This window comes from Lactuca saligna, chromosome 4 (assembly GCF_052625555.1).
Source record: "Lactuca saligna cultivar CGN05327 chromosome 4, ASM5262555v1, whole genome shotgun sequence".
NCBI lineage: Eukaryota > Viridiplantae > Streptophyta > Magnoliopsida > Asterales > Asteraceae > Lactuca > Lactuca saligna.
Window position 1 is genome coordinate 12344272 of NC_136420.1, and position 19799 is coordinate 12364070.

Below are 19799 nucleotides of genomic sequence, written 5' to 3' on the forward strand. Positions count from 1 at the left end.
GTTCTGATCTCAATCCGGCCTGGCCGTTTAACCAACAATGGGACATACACGAAACTACTCAAAACAAACCTTTCTTCCAGGTGAAGCTCTCCCATGCTAGTTGACCATTATGACTCTTTCCACTTACACATCATGACCACACTCCTTCTAATCATCTCCATGACACCCACCTTATATATTTAAACCACAAATAAATTATTATTTTATATGATAAACACCCAATACGAAGAAAATCGTCACATTTACAATGTGGAACTTGCATTTTCACATCATTAAACACAATACTAGCTCTCGATTAAGTTAATACCCATTCTCTCATACAACTTTTATAATAGGGACCAACCAAACCAAGGCATGCATAGAAATTGGAAGTAGAGGCTTTTTTTATTTTATATTTAATATCTCCTGGCTTTCTAAAGACATCATCTACATACAACAAAACATCATCTACTACTTGAAGAGAGGAAGTGTTAAAAGTGGTTGTGGTGGATATATATTGGTCTGGTCATAACTATGGCTATTTGCAGAGTGGTCAAGACCTTCACCACCATCATCAACATCATCTTTCTGGTTCTTCTTTGCTGATGCCACCTGTAACTGTAAGTCGACATCTCATCAATAATTCTTCCATGGCAACTCCACAACAAGATTGAGGTGAAACAATTGCAGTTTTCATGTTAATAAGATACGTATATATATATTTACCTGCTGTTTCAGTTCTTCCTTTTCCTCAGTTAATTTCCTTTCCTGTTCATGAAAGTTCGACATACGCTCCATCATCAATTGAGTCTGTGCAAACAATATTATAATTATTGTCAATTTACAGACTCAATGAGAGAGCAGAAAATCAGTTAGTTAGACAATGAATCACCTTTTTAGATCTTGTATGCAAAATTGCAGCATGAAGTTCCTCCTCTAACTTTGTCATGTCACCCACAGAGACTTCATTTGGTTCTTCGTCAACCCTGCTGTCAAGCTCTGGGATTATCTTTGAATTTTGAAACTACTTAATGATCCCTATATTACTACTTGATTGACCATACATCATATACAGACATATTTAGTGCTTCCATGATATGTGTATATATATAATATACCTTCTTACCAACTTTAGAAGCTCTTTGCATGTTCGGAATCTTGTGGACTTGTTAAATGCCTACAGATATCTTGCAAATTTAATGTTATATGGTGAGATCAAGTTATGAATAGACAATTATAGTCATTACTTACCATATCTTCACAAGCTCCTTCTTGGGTGGTTCTCTCTTCTGCCTGATACCTGGAAAGGATAAGCTCCACACTGAACAATAGCTGGTTAGATAGATAACATTTAAGTCTAATGATTACTTGTAACCTTAAAAATGGTAACCGTATTTGGTTGTGTTGCATAATTTAGTATTTGATTAGAATGGATTGCATTATAAATGGAATCAAAGGACAAAGGCCTTGCTTGATTAGCTATCTGTGGGCTTAGCCCTGAAAATACAAGGAATAATAAGCTCTACAACAACCATAGCCAGTTAGATAACATCCAAATCCAAAGATTAGATTACAACCTTTAACTACAAAGGATTGAAGTAATTGACACATTGTCATAATAAAATAGGAAGAATTCTGTATATTTCTTTATTAAACATCAAAATATCATACTTTCCTAACTTAATTTCTATATATCATGTTTACCCTTCATAAAATTTTAAAGTATTGTATATGTTTTTTTCTAATTATCAAAATATCATATATATATATATATATATATATATATATATATATATATATATATATATATATATATATATATATATATTAAATATCAAAATATCAATGGATATCTATCTACATCATGACAATATTCACCAACAACAAAAATTAAACAATCAATATACATACATTCCATGGAGAGGTCTAAAGATGAAGCATTTTGTTTGTCAAGAGAGCATGATTTCAACAATCTAAAAGTAATGTTTAATTATTATAGACGTAGGGATAATGCAGTTAAAGTTTTTTTTTAATTATTATAATAATTCTAAAATATAAAAATGATTATTAACTATTAAAAACATTGTAAACAAAGATTTAGGAAAATATGATATTTTGAAGGTTTTTATAAAGGGTAAGTATGGTATTAAGTAACTACATTAGTCAAATATTATATTTTGATGTTTAAGAAGTACATATATGAAATTCTCTCAATAAAAAAATTAGTCCAAAACCAAATTGTGGTGCATGAAGTATAAAGCCCCAAGTGTAAAGGATGAATGACCACCCTTGACCTTTACTAATAAAAATTATGTTGGTAAATATTATGTGTGTGTGTGTGTGAGAGAGAGAGAGAGAGAGAGAGAGAAGGATTATGTTCAAGCACCATCTAATGGACTTGTTCAAACTCACCATGCAACATTTAGTCCCCCAAACTCAGCCAACTATGGGTCATAAACACCAAATAAAGGAAACAAAGCCAAGTAGCCAAATGCTTGAATGACTTAGAGAACGAGTACAAACGAAATGGGGGAGCCTTATTATACTTGAGGCTTTTTGGAAAACATAAAGGAAAGCAATTAAAGCATGTTGCTTCTTGAAGACGATTATTCAATATCCTTCTACAAGCTCAATGTCTCCATCGTGCCTTCCTCCTTGTTTCCTTGTAGTTAGGTCCAAATAAATCTCCCCAACCTCTTGATTGAAAGAGGTCATTACTATCGTTGGTGCTTACTTAGACACTCCTCAATCGGGTCTTCCAAGTCTTTGTAATATGAATTGCAGATGTTCACATAGAAAACCGAGTGGCTCTTCAAATTAGGCGGGAGTTGGAGTTGGTATGAGATTTTCCAACTATCCTTATCATCGGGGAAAAGACATTCACATTGGCGCCCTAGGCTCTTGTGTACCATTCCTTTTCCGACTTATAAGAAGTCATTATATTCCGTTCATAAGGTGTGGCCAATCATATTGTTCCATTATTATGTCTAAAGTAAAACACTCACCATCTCTATTTTCCATAGGATAGAAGCTTATGAAAAAGTTTAGCTTTGTTCCTAGTTGTTTGAATAATTTTGTCTAAAACTACCCTTGAATCGTAGATCTCGACCACCTATGATAATCATCTATGGTATACCCCAATAGCCCTCTCATCAACAATGTAACTGACTGACGCTACAATAGAAGATGCATAGTATGATAATTGATCAATGCCCACAATGATGTTGATACATCCTTCCAAGGTTCGCAATCATGTGATATATTCCATAAGTATACTTTCCCATGGACCCGCGAATGTTGGTAATGATGCTAATAATACTTTTGGTTGGCATAGCATGACTTTGTCTTTGTGTTACACCAAACACATTAACGTCTACTTCTACATCATTCCATATGACAATAAGTATTAGATCAATGTTAATGATTGTCTTATCCATGCAAGTACAACACTTTTGGAATCAAAACTCTTTGGCAATGCTCCACGTAAGGTTATCATACTTAGGCATGAATAACCAATCTCCCTTGGTGAACATCATGTCACCCTTTTATCAAAAAACATCAAGTTTTCCTTTCTCGATCCATTTCCATTAGATTCTTAGCCAAATGATTTTGTGTTAATACTTCTTTAATTTGGTAATGTAGAAAGAATAAGGATTACATAACTATTGCAATCTCCACCTTACAACTTAGTGCATTTGTCACTATGTTTGTCTTTGTGGGGTTTCACTCTAGTAAGTAAGAAATTACAATAGAGAATCGTTTTTGAAGCTTGATTTGGACTCAACATTTTTTAGGTTTAGAAATAGCTCATGAAAATATTATACTTCTAGATCATAAACTTTTCCAGAGCAAATCATGCCTTAAATCCGCAAGGAATGTATAATCACATTTCATCTCTTTTCATTGAATGTTACAACACCACTCCAACTTATTCAACTTTCGATTTTCAAATGCAATTGAGTGTCTCATGCAATAGGACATACCCAAAGTCTGATGTATCTATATGTAAGTTGAATGATTGAGCCTTATCTAGTAGTCTCATCACTCGTTCTCACATTACGATACCCTTCAACTCTTGGATAGCTACTTAACAATTAGCATCCTACTCCCATACTTAATTATTTTTCAAGATATCCATAAAAGGATCTACCCGACTCAAGCATCATTGGATAGAATTCTATTAATGGTTCACATGCCAAAGAAAAATCGAAGTTACTCAACCTTTGTTGGACCCATCCAATATCCAATAGCTTTCATTTTGGATTCACCCATTCTCGACCATAAATATTGATCTTGTATCCTAAGATTCCATCTGCTTCTACATACATAAGCATTTCAATTTCTCATAAAGCTCGTTATACAAATAAACATATAATACACGTGTCAAGTGAAAAACATGCTCCTATAAAGATGACTATAAACGTTGATTTTGTCCAAGTAAATCACCAAAAACTTGTCATGCAAATTATGGAATAAGTGGATTTTTTTAACATAAAAGAATGACCAAGAACTTATAGGAATCATACTTTTAAGTTTTAACACATCATTTTTTATTTGTCCTCTGCGGAATCTAAACTTGATAGTACTTTGGTCTGAAGTTAGGCTTAGAGAAATATTAGGTTGTTCCCAATTGATCAAATAATTTCAAAATTAAAAGGATACTTGTTTTATCTCCATGACCTTGCTCAAAACTTGAAAACCAATGCATATTCATTAAGAATCAATCATATTTTGTTAGAATAAGATCATTCAACCATAGAGGTCCATCGATGGTTAATTTACCCTTATCATCTTTAAGTTGTTTCTACAACAATTGTAACTATGATCGTGCCATACAAGAAGGGGATTTGGAAGTTGGCTTGGAATCTAGTTCCAACTCGATCCACCTTCGGTCTTGTGGAAGCTTCTTAGGAAACTCCTTATGCCTCACATCCTTAAACTCACCATGAAGTTGCTTGATTTTCTTTAGGACTATTTATATTATCATAATTTTTCCTAACTCCTCCTTTATATCCACTAAATAAAAGGACTTGTTTCGAAGCCCTAACTAAATTGCATAATGTATACCATATTCATTTCGTTCTTAACAACCCTTTTCCTAAAAACCATGAAGATACTTATTGAGTTAGCAAAAGGCATTTGGAAATCACATACTTTGTGAAAAACTTTAACATAAGCACGAGTTAGAAGCCATCTATTGGAACCGCTAATAGGGTGATCATCTCTTCACACTCTCTAATCTTTGCACGTATATCGTGTGGCACCCCATAGTTAACTGTGTATTTGAGTTTGATCCTTTGTGAAGCAACTCCCTTCATGATATTGATACCCAACTGTTTTGCTTCGACAAGAGACACAAAATTGTTACACCACTATGGACAGTAACAAACCAGACTGCCTTAAATGGTCGATTCCACAAATTAAAGTCTTGTTTCTTACTTTTGGAGTCTCCATCTTGGCATTAATTCCATCAAGGATTCTCAATACTCCCATGGAAAAAAATATCAATTCATAATTGCGACTCTACAAAAATTTGTTGTTATTATGAAAAAATAAGATTAAAACACTTCACATTATAGTCATATATGAGTGTTAAATAATTTAGATAATATCTTGCCATTTCCATTTACCATTGTTAAATTGCCCCCCTAAGGCCAGATTAAGAATATATATATTGTAAGGGGGGGGGGGGGAGAGAGAGAGAGAGAGAGAGAGAGAGAGAGAGAGAAGTTAATATAATCTATGTAATATACAATAAAATTCCACCAAAACAACCTAATTGGTCTGAGAAACTAAGTCTGAGGGGTGTTTACTACCAAGTCCCCAAATCCAACTAGGTGGCGAGTTACGGACCTAATTCCTGCTACACTAGTCAATCAACACTAGCCAATCAGAACACCATGCGCAAGCAATGAGCTAAAATAAAAAAAAATAAACATTAAATCATAGAAGCATGTAAAATTGCAAAAGGATGCCATGAACATGTACTAAGAATACTATACTTATGTTTTATAACCTTTGAATTCCATGTTAAGTGACATGTTCATTAATAAATAGTAAACAAAATCATGGAAGCATGTAAAAGTGCAAACATAGGAAATAAGCATTTACTAAGAAATTATACTTGTGTCATAACCTTTGAATACTCATTTAGGTATAACCTTTGAATACTCAGTTACATATGGGCACATGTTTGTTAGTGTGCTTATGGGTAAAAGCAAAGCAAATAAGTTAAGTGGTATATTGAGAATATGTTTAACATTAAATCATTGAACAATGAAGTAGGTTATTGAATTGAGTAATTATAGACTATGGCTATGTTTGGCATACTAGCTGAAAAGTTGGTTGTTAGCTGAAAAGCTAGTTGATAGATGAAAAACTAGCTGTTAATAAAAAAGCTAGTTTATAGCTGAAAATCTAGCCGATAAAAAATGATGTTTGGTAAAACTAACTGAAAAGCTAGCTGAAGAATATGAAATAACATAGAAGGACATTTAAAAAATGTGTTTTTATAATTAATTAAGAGGTATATTTGGAAATTTAAAAAAAAAAAAAAAAAAAAAAAAAAAAAAAAAAAAAAACTCCTAAAAAGCTAGTCTAAGTAGCTTTTTAAAAAGCTAGCTTATAAGCTACGTTTTGGCTTGCCAAACATCAGAACTTAAAAAAACTCGAAAAATAAGCTAGCTTTTCAGCTAGTTGTGGCACACCAAACACAACCTATATAGGTTGTAAAATGCTTTTAATCCTTGTTACATAGAGCCTACCTTATAACAGGTAAGGAATAAACTGTGGAGGTTTGACTAGTTAATTTGACATGTTAATTTTGTGGCCAATTTGTTTGTGTTGTACTAAAGAGACCGGTCCCTTCAGAAAATCAAAAAAGCTACGTAAAAAAATACCATAACGTATAAAAGAAAGAAATGACAAATGTTTAAAAGAGAACCTAATAAAGTTGAAAATGGAAAATCTAAAAGAGTATTTGAGGCTATAGTTTGCAATAATTATGGTAAAAAAAGTACTATACAAATTATTGTTGGTCTAAAAGAAAGAATGATTATAAGAAAAAGATTTAAGAACTACAAATTGATGAAAATATAAAAAAGAAATTGAGAATTAATAGAAAACATTGATAATGAATCATTGGTAACCATATAGATAGTGAGAGTTCATATATGATCTCAAAAAGCTCATAAAATAGTACTGTAATAATAAGATTTTATTGTAGATATGAATGGTTTGAACATAAATGTATTCAATAATGAACAAAAGTTTATCCTATATTTAGTTGAACAAATAGAAGAACTTCAAAAATATGAGATGCTTTAAACAAAACTTATTGAACATGAAAAACAACAACAAAATAATAAATTAAAGAATAGAAAGACTTAATAATCTTTAGATGAAGTTCTAAACAAATTTCATGGTCAACCTACCAAAAATTCAACCATTAATGATTTGAGAAATGAAATAAATATACTAAAAGAATGAAGGATAGGAATCAAAACCAAACTTAATAAGATGGAAAAAAGAAAAAGAAATTATTATATAAGATCTTCTAAAGAATGGATTTTAAAAAACAAAATAGAAATCAATAACCTCCTTCTTTAAGAGATAAATTATCCAAAATGGTATATTAAAATTAACTTAGTTATAAATAAGGCATATAATTCAGAACTAATATATATGTTGATAGTGGTGTTGATATAAATTGTACAAAAGAATGGCTAATCCTAACTAAATATTTTGATAAGTTTATATAAAAAATAATATCACTATATATAGCTAACGAAAAAAAATGATATTATAATAAAATGTTTTTAATTTATTTTTTTGTAATGATGAAATATGTTTAACGAAAAATTTTACAATTATAAATAGATTATCGCAGGATTTAATTTTAGAAAATTCATTCCTACACCAAATTAAACCTATTGAAAGAATAAAGTCTAATTGAATACTTATAATTTTGTAAGAGAAGAAAATTTTATTTAAATTTATTATGAAACTTAGAACTAGTAGAATAAATGAATTAAAAGGGGAACTTGTTTTTTTAAAGAAAATCACATAAATTTTATAGAAGAAGTAATAAAGATTTGCAACCTAAAAACAAATTTATAAAACCCTTCTAATAAAGAAAAAAAAAATCAGAACTTTAGAAAATAGAATGACAGAACAAATTTGTAATGAAATTCCTTCAACATTCTCGAAGAGGAAAAAAAACATGTGGTTCGTCTACCATAAAAAAAAATTAATGAAAAATATATTTGCAAAAAAGCTCATCGTATACAAAAGAATAAAGTGATGATTTATTTTTGTAAAAAAGAAGTTCAAGGATTATTAGAAAATATTTAATAAGAAAAAGTAAATCTTCATGGAGTTGACATTTTATGTAAACAACAATTCTAAAAAAGAAAGATGGGTCCCAAGATTAGTGACAAACTATAAACCTTTTAATTAAATTAAAATGGATCTAATATCCTATTCCTAAAAAAAAGACCTTTTAAGTCTTTGGATGAGACTTTTATTTTATTTAAAATTTTGATCTAAAATCAAGATATTGGCAAATTCAAATTCATGAAAAAGAAAGACCACTTTTATGGTACCTTGAATGAAATGTTATGTCATTTGTACTAAAAAAATGTCTCTTTCAAAATATTATGAATGATATATCACATGTTTACTTGATTGTTTATATTGATAATACTATGATATTTTCTAAAAATAGTAATCAATCTTGTAAACATTTGAATATTTTCTTCTAAACTATCAAACATAATCTTTTGACTATTTCATGAAAGAAAATAAATTTTTTTTTTCAAAGAAACGTTTGTTTCCTTAGTCATGAAATTGAAGAAGGAAAAAAACTTCTCACTAACATATTTATAAACTTTGAAAATAAATTGTCTGATGAGATTAAAGATCAAACTTAATTACAAAGGTTTTTAAGAAACATAAATTATATTTTTGACTTTTATAAAGATCTTACTATAGATAGTGTCATTTATAAAAAAATCTTTCTTCTTGTGGAGAACATATGAAAGCTGTAAATTAAGTAAGTTTAAAGTAAAAAAAAATCTCATGCTTTTCGCCAATAATAATTCGGAAAATGTAGTAGAAATAGGTGCTTTTAATATCAGATGTGATGCAGATGCATTCTGAAACAAATAAATCCTCACAAAAATAAAGAGGAATTGATCCTATTCAATTCTGGTAAGTGGAATGATGCTCCCAAAAATATTCAACCATTAAAAAAAGATGCTCTCTATTATTGAATGTATATCCAAATTCCAAGAGGAGTTGCTAAATGAAGAATTCATATTAAGAACTGATTGGAAATCAACAAAATAAATTACAAAAAAGAGGTTAAAAACCTTGTCTCTAGATTGTTATGAATAGATTTTGAAAATGACATGATTCACGATTTGTCATCATAAAATAAAAATTATCTAGAGGTGTTAGGAAAAAATCGCCTCCAATAAGGCAAGAATAGAAAAATAAAAAAAATATAAAAAAAGCCCTTGAATGAATGAGGTACAAGCCCATACCAATTAAGGATTATAACAAGCGAAAATTTTGAAAACCAATGTAGTATTACATATTATAATTATATCAAAGCATGGAAGTATGTTTTTCGTCATCATAATTCAACAAGAAATCATAGCTTGTTCTTTATGTTTGTTAAAAACTTTGATTTTAACACATATTTTTCAAATTGATTCTTATCAACATGGGAGAGATTGTGCCATCTACAAGAAATTTTCCAAAAAGATCTAGAAAGGGAAAATATGTTCTTATTTTTAAACAAATTCGTGCTTTTGACTATCAAAATACGAGGTGTCATGGATAACGATCAATAGACTATATATTTTACAAAATTATGCAAATATTCTCTCTTTGAAGAGAACCTATTATGTCAAATGGTGGAAAAATTCAACCCTAAATATGTTATTGGCCAAGTCATGGTTGTTATCGTAGAGCACGATAATAATAAAAAATTAAAATCTTATGAGGTAGATAACTATGCGAAAACGAAGATAAGTTGTTATAGTCTATTACACGGAAAAAAATAATAAGAGAAAATCCAATCATTTCCCATGATGAATTAAATAAACTAATCCAAAAAAGAGAAAAAAAATGTTTATAGAATTCTGTATGGAAGATGATAATAATATGTCTTCACAGTGATATTTTTATAATGAGGATATGGATGGTATCAATCCTAGTTTGGAAGAACAAGGAGATTAACTAACAAATGAACTTGCAAGTATCAATTCCAAAGATGGTGCATTTAGCAAGAAGAACGAAAAAAATACGAAATCAATAAAAAAAATTCCAAATCCAGCCAAAGAATGTAGAATCTCTACAAATCAAGTGGAATCTTTACGGTCACTTTTTAGAGAATTTGATTGAGAAAATAAAGACAAATGATTCTTATGCTGAAAGAAAACATAAAAAACATTTTCCAGTAAAGAACCAAGTTGATGTCCGATTTTCAAGTCCTACGCTTGATTATAAATAGAGTCTTGCCTAGTTGAAGAAGGCATCCGTAAAATTTCATCTCTCTCTTTAAATTTCCTTAGTTTTGTATTTGAGTTTCAAGTTGTAGAAGTTTTTCAATTCCATAGAAGTGTGTAAGGATCTCATATCCATGGATCCATATTGTAAGTTTTCTTTTCTTTAATCTTGTAATCTTTTATGTATTATTTTTATGTTTTGTTAATTAATTTAATAAATTTTTATTGTTATTTAAATCTTTAGTCGACATTAGATTAAATTATATAAAAACAACACTTTTATTTAGTAAGTTTTCTATTTTGGGAAAACGACCCTAATGTATATTGGTAAAAAGCTATATAATGGGAAAAATCAGCTCATGTGGAACTCGTATGAGCAACTTACGGTTGTTAAAGTTAGACAAATTATTCTGAAAAATGTTAGAGACAACCCCAAAAGCTCATGTTTAGGGTTATGTAACTAAGTCATCCTAGAAAATTAAGGTAATTCAACAACCTAAAAAGTAGCCATAATAGAGAACTACATGTTGGAAAAAATAAGCTAATTCAAAGTTCGTATTAACAAGTTAAGGCTATTCAATGTTGGGTAAAAAATTATTCAAACAGTTGTAAACAACCCCCAACATCCTTAAAAACCTTTATTTAGCATTGTCTAACTCTGTAAAGTCTTAACTAATTAAGGTGATTCATAATATTATAATATATCATAGACATAGAACTGCATGTTGGGAAAAAAATCAGCTCATTCGGAATTTGTATGAACAAGTTATGATTGTTCAAAGTTAGGAAATCAATTCTGGTTCCAAACATGAAAAAATCGAGAAACGTGGGACCGAAATATAATTTTTATGAAAAATAGGAACTAAGAACCACACCATTTTTCATATTTGGTCTCGATTCGGTTCTTTTGAGTATTTTGCTCATCCCTACAAACATGGATCGATCGACATAATCGTGAGAATTTCTATACTCATGGATGCAACTACAAAGAACTCACAACTATTAGTCCTTCTAAGTTAGTAAGAAAAGGAGGACACATAGCCGCTATGAGTTGTCTTGATGGCATGGAAAGTTGTTTTTAAACCTACCAATGAACCCTCAATCAACGAGTATGGTTTGATTCAACTATGTTAAAGTTAAACGATCTCCATTGATTTAAAACTATTCCATTTAGTTATGGTATCATATAAGCAACACCAATTTCATTGTATTCATAGATAAGGTGGTCACATAACCTTGTAATGTAGTCTTTTTCTGCAAGGTTTAAGAATTTATTTACGAAATTTTGTCAATATATGTTGACCAAAACCTCTCAAGAAGTCATGTAATTAAAAATCTTTGTTCAGAAGCATGGTTAAGTACCAATCAATCGTCATCTAAATGAGAAAAGAAAGTTCGAATGGAGGAACTCTAGTCAAACATTCAAGAATCCATTAAATGAAGGCGTAAGTACACTTGATAAACCAAATTGTTCCAAATGTAATAAGAATCATGCTAAAAAATGCATGATAGAACATTTGCTATAAATATGGTCATCTTGTCCATATGATGAGTAATTGTCTTTACAAGAGAGTCTGTTATAACTAAGGTTCAATTCGACAACGTACAAACAACTACCCAAAGCCTATGAAATAAGGGTAGCTATCTACTTATAAATAACATATTGGACTTATATGTGATTTCTTTTAATAGTCTTTATGTAATGTAAAAACCCGAATTTATTATTTTATAGTTTCGTTGTAAGTATAACATTATATAATATGATTTGACATCTTTTTATAGTGTTAAAGTATATCACTTTGTATGAAAGATGTTTTAAAAATGATTTTATTTTTGTGTTTTGTGTTAAAATTGAGGTAACACCCGAAAGTTGAACAAAGTTTTTAAAGAAGTCCATTAAAAGATCAAAATTGGAAAGTCTCCTAATGCTCAGTCTACCCCTAAGCAAGGAGTAAAAGTGTTTAAACAAGCAACATTATGCTAATTTAGCATGAACCATGCCCTTTATCGCCAAAATATAGAACGAAAAATACACCACCCTTATGAGGTACTCAATAATTTTTCAAAAAACCAACTTAACAGCTGAGGGATTTTTTTTCATTTGGTGGGGGTCGGGGGAGGGGGATTAGTCATAGGCAACATGCAACTTTTGATTTGTTAATTTTTCATCAATTTTCTCCTTTAATTCATTAGTACAATCTATATTATTAGTTTAAGATGCGTAGCTAAACTTTTATTTCCAATAATGGGTTTAATTAGTGGTACTATTAGTTAATTAGGAATGAGTTGTGTTTGTTTTTATTAATTTCTATGAATAAAATCATTGCTTGAATGCTAACTTGTTTATATATTTTTAATCAAGCTTCAAGTTTGAAGAAAAAAAATAATTACTGTCAAATGATTTATGATAATTACTTAATTGATTAGGAATTAGTGATTGTGACAATTGGTTTGAGTGAAATACTTGATAGACTTTAATAGTTAAGAGAATTTGTAGTGGAACTTTTAGATAGTGAAGTTGGTTTTTTTTCAACATTAACCCTAATAAATAACATGATTAATAATTGTTAAGAGTAGAGTGTTTCTAATCAATGTGTAACCACTATCTACACCTCAGGTTCCTACTAACAACGTGCTCAAAACCATTGAACCAAAGTAACAACTAGTTAGTATACTATAAAACCTACAAGGACATATATATGTTGTTACTATCATGGAAAAAATGGAAACAGATACTAAGCAAACATGTACATTATTTTCACCACAAGTGGCTTTGAATCTCCACATGCCACCAAGAATAGGTGGTTAATTACTACTTGGATAGTCGGATGAATAAAATGGACCATAAGATCTACATGCATTTCTAATTATAAGAGTATGGCATTAAACATATCGTTAGTTCAGACAAAAAATCAGTTGTGAAAACCCTAGAAATGCCATCATGTAGTTCAGAGATCCCATATTTATATCTAAATTAGAACAGCATGTATAGAGAAAGATACAATAAAAACACATATGTAGGAACAGTTTTTCGGAAAGAAAATCAAAAAAATCATGCTGGATAATGTACAAAACAACGAAATGCACCTGTTACTATTATAGCCACCGCTGCAGAACTCATAGAGCTTGCCGCTATCGGAGATTACAAAAGCGGCGACATCAACATCACAGATCACGGACAGGTGTCGTGCTTTCTTAAATAATCCCGTTCTCCGCTTTGAAAATGTCACTAACCTGCTACTCTTATCTTGGATCCGCTTAATTTCGAGTTTCCTCCGCCCCATTTTCTCTCTCCCGGCCGATGGATGAATCAATCTTCTAACCCTAAGTTCTAACTTCTGATCACCGGCGTCTCTCACTAAAATACTATTTTTATCTCTCTGTTATATATATGTATAATCCGGTGCAAACTATTGTAAGCGATTGAAACGAATGCACCTTGTGAAAGATGACCTTAGTCCGTACTACTCCTTATTATTTATATAATTATTTCCCTAAAAGTCTTTGTCGTTTAATGTCGGCAACGAAAAAATAGACTTCTCCTGTTCAAGATTTGTATTATGTCTTTTCAAATGATGTTAGTTTTATCAATTTTTATGAAGTGAACCAGTAATATTGTTACATATATTTTTAGGGTTTAAGAGAAAAATCGTTGGCTACCTCTACATTTACATTTACAGATAATAATTAATATTGTTTAGTTTCTTTAAACGTTTTCTCCTAAACCTAATGCATGGTTATTAAAGGTAGATATTAATTTATTATAAGTTTGTAACTTGTTTCATACAAGTTATAATATATCAGTTAGCAACAGATACATTCAAATGAATGTTTACCAATTAGCCTGATTAAAACTTTGAACTTATTTTACAAAACATAAATTTGATCATTTCATCTCTAAAGTTCTTATATAATGCGAACATAATATCGAACGTATAAAAATTACTTTCATGATTGCTATATTTTTAACAGCCATGTATACAATTAAACTTCTTAAACCATCTAATCATAATTAATCAATTGTCAAAAAGTATAGAAACAAGTTACTGTTAAATGTGGAAAAAACCCCATTGATTATGGTTTAATATCACCACAAGGAATGAGGCCTATACCGACGACACTTTCAGCAACTATGTAACTGACATCTCGTCGGAAAAGCCTATACCGACAACTTGTCATCTGTACAAAGTCGTCGGTAAAAGTGGAAAATGTCCTTAGGATAAATGTCGTCGGTACACAGTCACTAATGCCGAAGACATGTCATCTTCAAAAGATTGTCGGGACTGACTTTTAAGGAAGAAAAAGTTTTATTATAAACCTATTCCGACAACATGTCATCGGTATAAAGGTCACAGTTACCGACGACATGTCGTTGAGACATGGTTAAGCAATACAAACGATATGTCGTCTGGAAAAGCAGTTGACAGACAACTTCCATTTTAGTAATAAAGACGGCATGCCATCGATAAAGGTGAAATAGTTATTACAGTTATAAAGCTATGTCGACAATATGTCGTTTGTATAACCTTTTTTAATATTTTCATAGATTTTGTTATATATACCAAACCTATTTTTTAAAACAAATCCAAACAGTATGTATGCAGAATAATATCAAACATTTAATAACCATAACACACCATTAAAACTTAAAAAAAAAAATCTACTACATAGCAAAAATAAATAAATAAATAAATAAATACAAGTCTTCAACAAACATTGTTCAAAAATAACATAAAAGATCAATTAGAATCTTCATTGTTCTCGTTCTCATTGTCGTCCTCGTTCTCCTTCTCCTCAAGCATGTTGGTCTGTGTATTGGGATTGCATTGGAATTGTAGCGTTGGTTGTGGTTGGAAGTTAGGATTGATGGACGTAAATGTGTTACTACACATTTGTTGTTGCATGTATTGCATTTGTTGAGTTAATACAGCAATTTGGGAATTATCTGAAGATTGGGATGTGGAAGTTTTGGAACGGTTGGAATGTTCATTTGGAAATACATTATTGTTGATGTTTAGTTTCCTTCCAACACTGCGAATATATTCGCGTCTCCTACCGAGGGCACGAGTGAGACAATGCTCTTCATTTAACTTTTCGTTATCCTTAAGCCCTTCTTGCATCAACATCTCCTCTCGTTGAATATTTTCCTAAAATAAAGAAAACAATAAACATACATTAATTAAAACAAATTACTAAATTTATACACTAAAATAATAATAATAATAATAATAATAATAATAATAATAACATGTTTATCAAATAACGTATTAACTTTGTTTATTACTTATCCAAGTTGTTTCTGCTTGCAGTGAACACCAACCCCGACTTTCTTTTATCTTTGGTTATGGTTGCTCAGTCATGGATGAGCTTGTTGGTTTTGAGGTATCGAGGGTTTTGCTCAAGGTCATGCATTCGAGCCGCAAGACTCAAGGATGACCATTATGATCAGTTTGGGAATTGCAGTTGGAAGTAGAACGGTTGATTGATGAGTTGGTATGTCATTATTAATAACAACAATTTTTCCCTTTCAGTCTTCCGGGTTTGGAGGAGGAGTAATCAGGCTTATAAATTTTGCGTGTTGGGATGTAACCCGGTATGGGGACTGTTGGTCGCGGTGTTTGGAGACCGACTGTCAGCGCGGTAGTGTCCATGTGGGTTGATGTGATATGGATGTTGGTGATGTGATCAAGGATCCGTGTTCTTAGGTGATATGTAGGCCAGGTACCGGTTTGGCGGTTGGAATTACAGGAAAAGAGTGTATGTGTTGGATCATAAGTCGGTATTGGGTTATGCTCTTGTAAGGGAACCTCAATGTTAAGTGGTCATGATTGGGAATTTCAAAGGCATTCAACTGAAATTCCAGATTCTCTTTGGATTTGTTTGATCCTTATCTGGAGGATCATCATGTGTGTATTATTCATTCTCGGGGGTCAGGGATGGTTGTACCCGGTTGAACCGGTTTGAGTTATGGTTTAGTTTCAACACCTGTGGGTGGTAATTCGAACCCTACGTATGGGAGAATTGGGTATTCTGTGTGACGACCGTAATTTCAAATCTTCTAAAAGTTAATCTTGGTCAACGAAAGTCAAACATATCAAATAAAGGTCAAACTTGTTTCTTAATTACCTTAATATGGTTAGATTAATGAGTTATAGGTGTATAAACCTTGTATCCAAAAGTGTTGTGTGTTTTGGAGGGAAAACACTTGGAACCGAGAACCTTCATCCGAGCCGCAAACCGTCGCATAGCTTGAGACTTCATACCGCAACGGTTCGCAACCGCAAACAGTTTGCAGCCACAAACGAGGTTCACGGTCGTAAACTTTGGTCTTATCCATTCGGTGTGGTAACCAACGAAGGTGTCCCATCATTTTTGACCCTATATAAGGGTTGGACCGTGAACACCTCCTCACTTCTTCTTTTCTAGCCGAAAAACACACCCTTCTCTCTCAAGAACACCAACCGAAAACCCTCATTCTCTCTCGACTATCATCCTTCAATCCTTTGAATCTTCTTATGATCTTGCTTGGTTCTTTAAGTGTTCTTAATTTCATCAAGAATGTCCAACCGTAAACCCTTAAATCTCCTTCATTTTTCAAGAACACCCAACCGCAAACCCAAGAACACCAAGATCTTCTTGGGCCGTAAATTCCAAGGTTGAGCCGTGAACTCCTAGCAGTCACCCATTTTGCTTCTAACACTCTTATTTGTAAGTTCAACTTACAAATTAGCCGATTTCCTTAACATGTCTATGATTGTATACACTAATTGTATACATATATATCACATGAAATGCATTTTAAGACTTTTTTTGTCTCGGGATATAACTCATGGAAATACCATCCTATATCGAACACCAAACCGAATAACTCACATAAGGTGAGTTCATACCCCTACAATTTACCTTTTTAAATGCTTTTAAGGGGGAATACAACTAGAACACAATTTAATTTTGTTAACATTTACATGTGAAAACAAACAAAGGATTTCTTATACTTTTAAAGGTTGTTAAAATCATTTCAAAAACTCTTTTAAACTATTTTAGATTGCTTTTTATTTATCAAAATCTTATTCGCTTATATATTCATGTATAAGTATGCTTTAACAGACTTAGGACTATTGCTAGATATCTTGACTCATGTTCCTTGTTTGGTTGTGGGCTTAGGGTAGGATCACTAGTCCGACTGTTGGATAAATCATAATTATGCATGCTAAATATATACATGAATATTAAATCTCATTTTCAAGGACATACTTAACTCATTTGTATATGCTTATCAAATGAGTCTTCACTCCAAATCATTTACAGTTCAAACAAACATACTAGTAAACTATAATAGGTATAGTTTAGAGATCAATACATACTATTTTCTAGAACAGAGAAACAATACATGAATCAATACATAGATACTATTACTATTCATTACAAAGTATACTATCCATTTACAAGAACAAAAAGGAACTTACATACTATAACAAGACCAAGATAACTAAAATGTGAGATACTACTTCATGGCATAACAATCTTCTTGCTATGTCAAGTTTTGTAACCAGAGTCTCCTGGAAGGAGAGCATGAGTTTGAGTATAGATCTATACGGGATTGACCATCCCACACATTGTTGCTAGCTACAGTATGACCTGCAGGTCCACGAAATGTCATATCATTTTTGACGCCTGAAGAACGTCGTGTTTTATACTAGTCAATGAAGCATGGTTATAACCTACTCACATTTAAAACCTTAAATAACCAGTTTGGTTACAAGGTAGTTAATGCATCGGTAGTATATTTTATACAATACTACTGTAAATCTTCATTTTCCATTACATTCATACAGTGATATTCTCACATAATAAATGTATATTATTTTTCTAGTAAAGATGGTTTACAAATATGGAAAACATACATTTTATACTATTTCAAGTACAAACATACATTTTATACTATTTCAAGTGCAAACTTACATTTTATACTATTTCAAGCACAAACATACTTTTTATACAAAACAAATACAAACATTTTTATGAAACAAACATAGACATTTGGCATTAAATACTTATGAACTCGTCAACTTAAATGTTGATACTCTCTTTCAAAATAACATGTATTCTAAGGGAAATAGTAGGCAGGTACATTGGCACAGGTTTTGGAGAAGACGAAGCATGTTCATACTCGTCTTTATATTTTGATATATTTTTTGTGTCTTACAATTATATAAAGAACACACATATATTAATTATTCTATTAATGCAATGGATGTTGTTGCTTGTTTTACTATTGTGCATTGTTATGATATTGTAAATAACGTCCTCCGACCCGAATGTTTCCGCCGTTCTGGTTTGGGGGTGTGACAGATTGGTATCAGAGCATTGTTTATAGTGAACTAAGTATGTCAACCCATAAAAGATATACAACTATAAACATAACGGAACTAAAACACTCTGACCAAGAGATTATACTTTTTAAATAATAAAATATTTTACTAATGTATATATACATGCGTTAATACTAGGAACAATGTCATACTAGAACATAGTAAGAGTATTGTGATTGTTGAACAGCACAAGTAAGCATGGGGACATATAATTAGGTTTGGGATTGATATAGCTTGATCAACTATATCTATTCGAGAAGTGATTAGCATGAGCCTAGGAATGGTTATGGTGTTGTAAAAAGTCTGAAACTTACCAACTCTACTACAATGAAACACTAGAACATAACATAAACCTAAACTACTATAAGAGTACTTTGTGGTACTATAATTAACTTATGTGAAAACTAAAAAGGTCTTTACTAGTAGGTCTATAGTTGCTGAGTGGATACACTAATGTTATATATAACTAAGATGATATAGACTTAGAATATATGATCTTTTCTTTACTTCCTGTTCCTTGTTTGGTTGTGGTCTTAAAGTTAGATCACTTATTCGAAGGTCTATTCAATCTTGGTTATATATAGTTGGTATGCACTACGTAAGTATAGAAGTATCTAGTAAGGATCATCCTATAAATATATTTAGTAATACATCTATTATATTTCTCTTACACCCTTTTTCTCGCTTAGATAACATGGCTGGATTTCATCTATCGGGAGACCCATACTTTCCTGATCAAGGGAACGGTGGATGGCTTGAAGTTGAACAGGAAGAAGATGACCCTAAAGTCCGAGTAGAAGAACACGGTAGCACCTGGTTCTTGGTACGTATTCCTTTATTTATATTTTTGCATTTTGGCCTTGGACTCGGCGAGTTGTAGGACCAACTCGCCGAGTAGAAGCGTGATGAGGTGCAAGGTTTAAGCAATGGACAC

At 31.4% G+C, this 19799-nt stretch overlaps 1 protein-coding gene across 6 annotated transcripts; it reads right to left on the minus strand.

The window, feature by feature from the left end:
• Positions 1-272: 272 nt before the first annotated feature.
• LOC145041229 (agamous-like MADS-box protein AGL70) lies at positions 273-13896 on the minus strand. Of its 6 annotated transcripts, none has more exons than XM_078989225.1 (6): positions 13581-13896; positions 1231-1300; positions 1098-1156; positions 872-968; positions 706-747; positions 273-597 (listed from the first exon to the last, which is right to left on the minus strand). In XM_078989225.1, exons 1-6 carry the CDS (start codon positions 13775-13777, stop codon positions 451-453), a joined length of 612 nt encoding a protein of 203 aa, XP_078845351.1. In that variant the 5' UTR covers positions 13778-13896; the 3' UTR covers positions 273-450. The 6 variants fall into 6 exon arrangements, with proteins under 6 accessions (XP_078845351.1, XP_078845352.1, XP_078845349.1 ...); XM_078989226.1 differs by having other exon boundaries at positions 872-965; positions 13581-13891; XM_078989223.1 differs by having other exon boundaries at positions 706-789; positions 1231-1279; positions 13581-13889.
• Between the last annotated feature and the right edge of the window lie 5903 nt (positions 13897-19799).

What these genes read in the sequence shown, in the direction of transcription:
- LOC145041229 (XM_078989221.1), bottom strand. Translation starts at nt 13,777, where the DNA reads ATGGGGCGGAGGAAACTCGAAATTAAGCGGATCCAAGATAAGAGTAGC. An exon ending in GGTGGCTATAATAGTAACAG is followed by an intron (nt 1,301 to 13,580) that starts GTGCATTTCGTT and finishes GCTATTGTTCAG; the next exon opens with TGTGGAGCTTATCCTTTCCA. An exon ending in TGCATACAAGATCTAAAAAG is followed by an intron (nt 790 to 871) that starts GTGATTCATTGT and finishes TTGTTTGCACAG; the next exon opens with ACTCAATTGATGATGGAGCG.